Source organism: Nuphar pumila, chromosome 16 (genome assembly GCF_984573655.1).
Source record: "Nuphar pumila chromosome 16, dmNupPumi1.hap1.1, whole genome shotgun sequence".
Lineage (NCBI taxonomy): Eukaryota > Viridiplantae > Streptophyta > Magnoliopsida > Nymphaeales > Nymphaeaceae > Nuphar > Nuphar pumila.
In genome coordinates this window covers 65,773,899-65,783,804 of record NC_143264.1, presented here as the reverse complement: position 1 = coordinate 65,783,804, position 9,906 = coordinate 65,773,899, and the positions used below count along the sequence as shown (strand labels likewise).

The following is a 9,906-nucleotide window of genomic DNA, read 5'->3' as shown; positions in this document are numbered from 1 at the left end:
TAAAAATAAAGGAAAATTCTCATATTTCAAGCTCTACTCTGCATTTTTCAGTGTGTTGATTAGTCCAGAACTTTTTGATTAATAGTTTAATTAGTATAGGCTAATTGATATTTTAGTTGATTTAGAAGTATTCTTTATGAAACATGTTTTTAGAGAAGTATGTTTTTGGAATTTTTGAAAATTAAGTAGTTCTTTTAAAAAATATGTTTTTGACCTAATTTAAAGTATAAATACTATTATTTTATTAGAGAGGGGTGTCTTTTCCTCTTGAGAAAATGCATGTCTCTTCTCCCTCTTCTCTTCTCTTCTCTTCTCTTCTCTTCTCTTCTTCCTCCTTGTTTCGAATCGGTTCTCCCTTGTTCTCTTTCTTTTCTTCTTGTTTTCTTCTTGCTTCTAACCTTTTTCTGGGGCCAGTTCTTTTTACCTCCATGACAGAGGCACGTGTAGCTTAGAGGTAAGATCACTTTCTTCTTTTCAACCCCTCCATTGGAGGCGGATCGTGAGGTTTGCTTCTTCTCCCTCATTTCTCTATAGTTTTTAGTTAGATCAGTGTTTCATTGCATAAAGCATGGCATATTCATTGTATATTGTTCACATTTAGATAGTTGTAGAGTAGTCTTTTTTCATGAGATTTATCATTTTTAACTAGTTTAGGTTTAGATTTAATGTAGATTTAATTTACATTAGGTTTTTAGATATTTGGTATTTGCTTATAATTAATTAATTAAGAAATCTAAAGTAGTCGATTAGGGTTTTATAATTTTTTTAGTCAGATTTTAATTTTTGATACTTAGATCTAATATTTTCTGTTTATTTTCATTTAGCTTATTTATTAAATCATGTCTTTTACTATTTTCAACATGTTAGATTAAGTTTTGTTTAGTTTTAATTAATATTAAATAGTTATTTCCTTACATTAGAAATCGGTAGATAGAATAAATCATTATTTGGTTTTGTTTTATTATTCATCCAAATAGATTAAATTTTTTTATTGTTTTCATAAGTTAGTTAGGTTTATTTCCAATCTCAGAAGTTTTACTTCTTGTATTTAGATTAGGATTTAATTGTTAATTATCATTTTTTTAGAATAGATTTAATTTTTAGTTGATTTAGATAATTGTGACTTTTCTTTTAATTAGTTAATTTTAATGTCATGTTAAAGCTTGCTTTTCAGTAATTAAACTGATGCATATTTAGTTTTATGTCATTAGAGTAATTAGAAATTAATTAGATGAATTAGAATTAGTTAAATTGTTTTAGTCAATTTTTATTATTTCATTGCAATTATCGATTTTATTAGATAGTATTAGTTTATTTTATGTTCAGTTAGTTAATCATTTTGTGATATCTTGATTGCATAGGATAAATTAGTTAGCAAAAATTAATGTTAGTTGATACGTGGTACTTGTTTTAATTCATTGAATATTTTAGTTAGTTCATATAATTTTATTATTCTTTAGTTGTTAAATCGTTAAATATTGTACAACAAGTAGTTAGTCTTGATTTCTTTTAGTTAGTTTGTTATTTGATTTAGTATTTAGTTACTTTATAAGTTCAATAGTCGGTTAGCATACTTTGTCTTTTTGTGGTTAGTTGAATGTCGCATGGTGTTTTCCTTATTGTTAGTTGATTTTGTTATTTTGTCTTTTAGTGAAGTAGTTTGTTACATGTAGTTAATTTGTTTTATGTTAGATTTTTTTTTTGATAAAACTGACATTGAATTTGTGTCTAGTTTTTCTTTGTTTTGTTTTTGTCTTGTGTTTGTGTTTTGCAAGAAAGTGATTGATCGTACAGTGAGCCCTCAAACGAGCCCCCAAAGAGCCCTCTGAAGTTCTCAAAAAGGCTCCTCAAAAGGTCCCTTTGATCCCCTCAGATAGCCCTAAGAAGAAAGGAAAGCAACTAAAGCGTAGAAGGGACTATAAGCTCAAGCACTAAACACTTTTTTTTATTTATTTATTTTGGGTTTGTAATAAGACCATTTAATTATTCTTTCATTATTTGTTTAAGCCCGATCCACAGAGGGTCATACTCTTAGTTGATTATTTAATTAATTATTTTTATTTTCAAAGTAATAAACAGTAGATTTCTCTGGAATACAAAGTTTTCTCCTATTCCCTGAATTCGACCTGGACTACACCCTAGTGTGAGCTGGTTTTTATTATTTGGTGTCTAGCTTGCATAAACTGTTTTTATCAAAAAAATCTTTTAAAAATCTATTTCATAAAACTTACACGATGAATATATATGAATTCGTTGGGTGCTAGTATGCTGAAATTGTATATTGGGCCTGAATTATTATGTCATATATAAATTGTCATGTCATATTTGAATCATAATGTATGCATAATCGTTTTCTGAAATACATGTTTGTTTAATTTATGGTTTGATGTTTACGGTTGAGTAATATGAGATTTTATATGATAACTGTGAGTTCTCACCCGCTATATTTAACATTTTTTTGATAATGAGGTGTGATGAAATAACTGACTTGTTGGGAGTGACGATGTTTATGAATTAGTGGCTGAGTTTTAAATGTTTGAGATTAATTGAATTTTAAACTTGTAAACTTAAAGTTTGTTCAGTCAATTATGGTTTGAATCATTTTGTTTCAAATTATGGTTTGAAATTTATAGTTGGTGTGGTAAAAATAAATTTGTGATAGACCCCAAATTCTCATGTTATATTTCGCATTTGAAAAATAAAGTAATGATTTGATTTTTGACAAAGGGTTTTGCCTTTGGCAATTTTATACTATACCTAGTACTAGAAAGCTAAGACACACATGCGCTTGTGTTCAAGCGGATCGTCTAGTGCTTAGTACGGTTAGAGCATGACCATAGATTAGTCTTGCAGTCAATTCACTTCCTTTAAAAAAATATTCTTAGATTTTTTGAGGTAAATTTGAGGTTGTTACAAAATCTGACCAGTTTGAGCTTTAATCATTGGGTTTTGAGCTTGGCCTAGACAAAAAAAATGACTGGTTCTATTTATCAAGTTTTGTCTCCATTGTTAATGAGCTCGGGTTTGAAAGGCAATCCATGACTCGACCCATTAGAGAATGTTCAAAAGCAATGAATTAGATGAATAATCATATAATCCACACATTTACATATTAGAGAACATTCTAAGTATTCATATCTAAAGTTCATAGCAAACTTTAAATGGACTAAGATTTTAACATAATAACTACATTTTAACTTATAAAGGAAATCTTAAGGGTTTAAGAGAAAGCTTAGGAAGTCTTATAAATTCAAATAAGGGATAAAATGAGTCCCACTAGTACATACCTTATTTGTGAAAATTTGAGCATTGCTTCTAGTGTGGTTTTAAAGCTTCTGAAAATTTGACAGTGCTTCCACTAAATATTATCAAATTTCCTAAGAAATTTGGTGCACACGGCGAGGACTTCTTTTGTGAACTCATTTCGTGTTTCATACCACCGAGTCTCTAGACCAATTAATGATTGACATTTATTGTAGCTATGCAATGTGGATAACCTGGCGCCCTGTCAAAAGTTTACACCATTGCTTCTCTAGGTCCCAGAGGAATTCACAGTTTTGCGTTCAAACGGGGAGACCTTAGAAAATTTATTATGTTGTTGGGCACACAGATAATCGATAAAACTAAAAGTCAATGTTTTTTTAATGGAAAAACAAAATTAAGCAGATGATTCCTAACAAATAGATCACATTCTAGTTCTTATATTCTCCTGTATGTTTTACACGCATCATATAGATAGGGATAACATTTGATAGCGGGGGCATGAGGTAGAAATGTTTTTATTTTTCAATTTTTTTGGGTTTTTTCATGAAACTAACTTTACACGTAATCTAGGTGTTTGGTTCGGTGGAAAATCGACTTTTGAATGATATGATCACAACATGTAGGCATGTTATTATAAGGCTTCAAAAATCAATGGTTTTTAATATGGGATATTTTTTCACATGTTTAGAATTCTTTGGAATCGGCATCATCGGCGTAACTCGGTGACAGGGTGAGTCAACTTGGTGACTTGGAGGAATCAAGATTTTTTATTTAATTTATAAAAAATAAATAACAAATATATAATTTATAATACAAAATTTAAAAAATTAACATATAAGTGTGATTTATTATCTATAATAATACATACAACTTAGAAATTTTATATAAATATGTACATATATATTGACAAATTAGAGATATTTTAAGACTTGTTTTTTTGTGAGAGAGAAAAGAATTTAAGTTACATGTATTATGAAATATTGTTGAAAACCATGATATGTTAGTTTAATATTTTAAATTATAAAATAGAGTGATATTTACAAAATGTTATGATATATTTGATAAATATCACAATTTAATCATGATATTTGTATTATAAAGATGAAAGTTTCAAAAAAATGTACGAGTGATTTAAGATGCATTGAATAATGTGATCTTTGATAAAATCTTCATTTTTTGTCGTGATTTTATTATTAAATGTTAATGTTTATAATCTAACTCTCTCTCTCTCTCCATTGAATGCTATTTAAGTTCCTCTCATCCACCTAGAACCATAACCAATAATGGAAAACATTTGTTTTTGGAAAGTGCCAGGAGGAACTTTGAAAAATTAAAAGCTTTAAATGCTTTTAATTAATAATTTGAACTTTAAACAAAACCAATTTATCCAATATGGCAGTGAAAATTGGGCTGAATCAATGATAAACTCGGTTGAGTCTTGAATAAACCGGCTGAGTCAAATCTTTCACTTGGGCAAGTTTGGTCCGAACCGAGTTATATTGTTTTTTAGACTCGGTTAAGGCTGAAACTATGCCAACTCGAGCGAGTAATAAGTTTATTCGCCGAGTTTTCCAACTATGCTTTTTCTTGTCATGCATTATTCAAATGTTGGTTTCTACTGTTTGTAATTCAGCTTGTTTCTTGTGTCGAGCGGAGCTAAACTTGAGCTCATCAAGAGTCTGAGATAAATGTGTCGAGCATGAGCTCTCTCTCTCTCTCTTTATAAATATATATATATATATATATATATATATATTCAAATTAATAAAAGTTAGATCCCAAATCCAATGAGCCAAGCTCAAATTGACTCATTTATAGAATAGATAATTGTTACAAATTTTTAAGCAATAGGATTTGAGGTATAAACTTATTGCTTGCGCAATCCAAGGACTTCCACCTTCTACGATCTATGTCTCGCAGATCGGGTCCCTAAAGTTGTGGGTTGTTTGATTGACATCGAACATGACATAATAGGGTCGGACTAGACAGAGAGGGTGGTGTATGTTCTCTCCCGATGATTCACTGAATCCCACGTCTGTGTTCGGGGGTCTGAATGAGCACCACGTATACAAGCACATGGGACTCGTATTCCCGTGTATGTTGACATCACTTAGCATTGGAGTCTGGTGTGGTTGCAAAGACTTAAGTACCCTTTCTTGCTATTCTTCTCATAAAACAATGGTTTGAGAAAATGACAAAAATGCCCTTCGTTCAAAAAAGAAAAAACAAACGATTCAAAAAAAGGACAAACATGTCCTTCATCTAGAAAGTCGGGGATGATGTTGACTCTTCAAAGTCTACACAGTGAAACGAACCTGAGCCATCAAAAATGTCTGTTTGAACTTTTTATCATCATCTTCTTCTTCTTCCTTCTCCGTAAAACACTATAAAGCCCTCTTTCTCTCTCTAGAGAAAAAATCAAGGGAGGCAAAGAGTTCCCCTTGGAGAAGACCATGAACATCAACCCTCTCACTCTCTCTCCCTTCTCTCTCTACTTCTGTGCACATCCAGCAGACGATCCTACATTGCTCTATCAAACATCGACTGACCTGCACACTGACTATAGCATCGTTCAACTTGATGAGTTATGGAGCCTGATTTATAGTTTTTGCCCTTACAGGAGGAGATTTGGGGGCTCCTCCCAGCATGGGTAGCATCATTCAACTTAATGAGTTGTGGAGCCTGATTTAGTTTTTGCCCTTACAGAAGGGGGGTCCGGGGGCTTCCCCTCGGCGCGGATCCCGCTGCGCGGTCAGCGGGCGGGGGTCCAGGGGGGGCGCCCCTGGCGGGGAGCAGCGCCCCCCGGACCAATTTTTTTGAGGCCTTGTATAATTTTTTTAGTTTTTTCCCTCTTTTAACTATAAAAAAGAGCAATGAAGCATTTTGTTTAATCATGGGGCTCATGTTTCCTTCAGTTGTTTCTTGCTTGAGGTTTTCGTAACACCCCTTCCCACGATTTTTCTAATTTTCTTTTTCTATTTCTTTCTCACGATTTTTTCAATGACTCCTCTACAACGATTTTTAGTGTTGTTGGGTCTCCAACGAGCTCCACAACGATTTATAGTGTTGTCCGGTCTTTCAACAACAATTTGTAGTATTGTTGAGCCTTCCTACAACGATTTGTAGTGTTTTCGGGTCTCCAACGAGCTCAACAACGATTTATAGTGTTATCCGGCCTCCCAATAACGATTTGTAGTATTATCGGATCTTCCTACAACAATTTATAGTGTTTTCGGGTCTCCAACAAGCCTCATAGCGATTTATAGTGTTATCTGGTCTTTCAACAGCGATTTGTAGTGTCTTTCGCAAATCACTATACTGATTTGTAGTGTTTTGGGGTCTCTATCGAGCCCCACAACGATTTATAGTGTTGTTGGATCTCACTATAGCGATTTGTAGTGTCTTTCGCAAATCACTATAGCGATTTGTAGTGTTATTCAGTAAGTAAATCATTGTAAATCGCTACCCAAATTAGGACTAACTTGTCAGGGTCATATCTCCCTAACCGAAGGTCATATTTCAAATCGCTGGATGTGCACAGAAGTAGAAAGAGAAAGAAGAGAGAGTGAGAGGGTTGATGTTCATGGCCTTTTCCAAGGGGAACTCTTTGCCTCCCTTGATTTCTTCTCTAAAGAGAGAGAGGGTTTTACAGTGTTTTATAGAGAAGAAAGAAGAAGACGATGACGATGATGATGAAAAGTTTAAACAGACATTTTTTATGGCTCAGGTTCGTTTCGCCGAATGACCATCGGATCGCCGGCTCACCATCGTTTCGTTGTATCACCATCGACGAAATGATTAAGGTTCGTTTCGACGCTACCCACACTGGGAGGAGCCCCCAAACCTCCTTCCTGTAAGGACAAAAACTCTGAATCAAACTCCATAACTCATCAAGTTGAATGATGTTATCCACGTTGGGAGGAGCCCCCAAATCCTCCTCCTGTAAGGGCAAAAACTCTGAATCAAGCTCCACAACTCATCAAGTTGAATAATGCTACCCACGCTGGGAGGAACCCTCAGACCCCTCTTCTGTAAGGGTAAGAACTCTGAATCAAGCTACACAACTCTTCAAGTTGAATGATGCTACCTACGTTGGGAGGAGCCCCCAGACCCCTCTCTTGTAAGGGTAAAAACTTTGAATCAGGATCTATAACTCTTCAAATTGAATGATGCTACCCACGCTAGGAGGAGCCCCCAAACCCTTCTCTTGTAAGGGTAAAAACTCTGAATTAAGCTCCACAACAGTTAATGTGTAGGTCAGTTGCTTGATGGAGCAATGTAGGATCTTCTGCTGGATGTGCACAAAAACAGAAAAAGAAGGAAGAGAGAGAGTGAGAGAGTTGATGTTCATAATCTTCTCCAGAGATTTTTTTCTCGGATAATCCTGCAGTGCAGAGTCTGGGTCTTAAATAATCATCTTCAGGGCACTTAAGTCTTTACAATCACTTCTTTTTTACAATCGTTATTTTTTTTTTCACCAATAAAGGATATTATAATTAAGTCTTTGCAATCGCATCAAACTCTCATGCTAATTAATGTTGACAAACATGAGGATACGAGATGCACAAGCTTAAATTAGAGGTGATTTTTGGGACCCCAAACATAATGCCCTGTTCGGGGGAAAGATATAACCTCCTTCGTATCGTGTGAACGCCCTCCCATTTCTCATGTTTTCCAAGATACCACGACTCTCTCTCTCTCTCTCTCTCTCCTCCCGAGAGCGTCTCTTGACTCTTTTCTGTGTGTTCTGGACGTGATGATTTGCTACCCCTCCTCTTCTGCACCACAACCAATTCCTCGTCACGATTCAGCTGGGGTTCCACCGCTCTTTCATGTGTAGGATGAAGGAGAAGGATGCCGTGCCGCCGATCAGATTGTCGTCGAGGCTCTCCGGCCACGCCCCCTCCTCCAGCCGGAGCGCCGACGTCACCACCATCGATTCGAGCAACCGAGACGACTCGAGGGCATCCTCCTCCAGCAAGCAGTCGCTCTCCAGCCTCCGCGAGTCCCTCCCGGAGAACCTCCAAATCTACTCCTTCCCCGAGATCTGCCGCGCCACCAACAACTTCCTCGCCAAGACCATCGGTGGATCCCCCGCCTGGCATTGCTCCGTCCGCGGCCGCGACGCGGTCGTCGTCCGGCGTCAGTTCCACCACTCCTCCGTCAATGAGTTTCGGCGCCGCCTCCGGTCGATCAGTGCCGCGCACCACGGAAACGTCGTCAATCTCCTAGGCGCCGCCGTCTCCGGCGGGCAGATCTACCTCGTCTACGAGTTCGTCCGCGGCGCCAGCCTCGCCGACTGCCTCCGGAACCCTCGAAACCCTAGTTTCACCCTGTTCAGGACGTGGGCCTCGCGGATGCAGGTGGCGTTGGACGTGGCCCAGGGTCTCGAGTACATCCACCACTACACGGGCGAGAGCCGAGTCCACGTCCGTGTCAAGAGCACCGGCATCATCGTCGCCGACCCCTTTCTCTCGGCGAAGATCGCGCATTTCGGCACGGCCGAGCTCTCCGGCGAGGCGACGCCGGAGGCCTCCCGAAGCCCGAAGAGGATCAACGGGACCAAGGGCTACATGGCGCCGGAGTACCTGGAGTCCGGCGTCCTCAGCCAGAAGAGCGACGTCTACTCCTTTGGTGTGGTCCTCCTCGAGATCCTCTCCGGCGAGGAGCCGGTGAAGTACCGGTTCGACCCGGAAGGGAAAGACAACGTCAGGGAATCGGTGGTCGACAGCGCGAGGAAGGCGGTGGAACAGCCGGAGGAGGGCCGGATCCGGCGGTGGATCGACAGGAGGCTGGGGGATTCCTACCCGGTAGACGTCGCCGAGCGGGTGACGCGTCTGGCCCTCGATTGCGTACACGTGGATCCCGATGGACGTCCAGACATGCGCCAGGTGGCGGCCAAGATTTCCGATTGGCTGCGGAAGTCGAGGGCGTGGGAAGAGAAGATGAAGACGCCCGTGGAGTTCTCCGTCACCGTGGGCCCCAGGTAGACGGCCTTCCGGCGAATTTGCTTGTTTTATATTTCATGTTGATAATTTGATTTTGTTCTTTTTAATATGTTGTCGATGGGAGTCGGGAATTCATGTTGGATGTTTTTTTTTTTGGGAGGGGGTGTGGGGGGGGGGGGATTGAATGCCAGCATTCTTTTCTTTTTGCTAATAATGGGGAGGTTTGGGAATATAAAGTAATGGGGGAACCCAGAAAATGTAAACCCGTACAGGACTAAATGCGCCTCGAGGATGAGGATGACTTGTTTCAAGCACAGGTCTTAATCTCTCTCTCTCTCTCTCTCTGGGCATCATGGTTTGTTTTTTTCTTTTCTTTTGCTAATTCTTGCCACCGCCAAGAGACTATGCTCTGAATACAGTAGAGATGGTTAGGAGGAAGCACATGATCTATATCGTCTTTTTGAATATGTAATATTTAAATCAATTCTTGATTTTAGTATAAATAAATGAAACAACTTCCTAAATTTTTATATGCTTGGCCACCTCAATAGGCTCTTCTCTTATGGAAGGTTCTCGATAAAGTCTTGCTATCAGGCCTTATGGCCGAGCCGCGTACCAAAGGGTGCCCTTGTGGAGGGGGGGCTACCTCTGCGGGGATCTTTTTTTGCTTGATTATTACTTCAGAGCAAAATTA

At 38.2% G+C, this 9,906-nt stretch overlaps 1 protein-coding gene across 1 annotated transcript; it reads left to right on the top strand.

The window, feature by feature from the left end:
- Positions 1-8,105: 8,105 nt before the first annotated feature.
- On the top strand, positions 8,106-9,254 carry LOC149813391 (lysM domain receptor-like kinase 3). Its single transcript, XM_089991120.1, has one exon. The coding sequence runs from the start codon at positions 8,106-8,108 to the stop codon at positions 9,252-9,254; it is 1,149 nt and encodes a 382-aa protein (XP_089847246.1).
- The last annotated feature ends 652 nt before the right edge of the window (positions 9,255-9,906 follow it).

Bases quoted from the DNA above. Each gene is read 5' to 3' on its own strand.
- LOC149813391 (XM_089991120.1), top strand. From the start codon at position 8,106: ATGAAGGAGAAGGATGCCGTGCCGCCGATCAGATTGTCGTCGAGGCTC.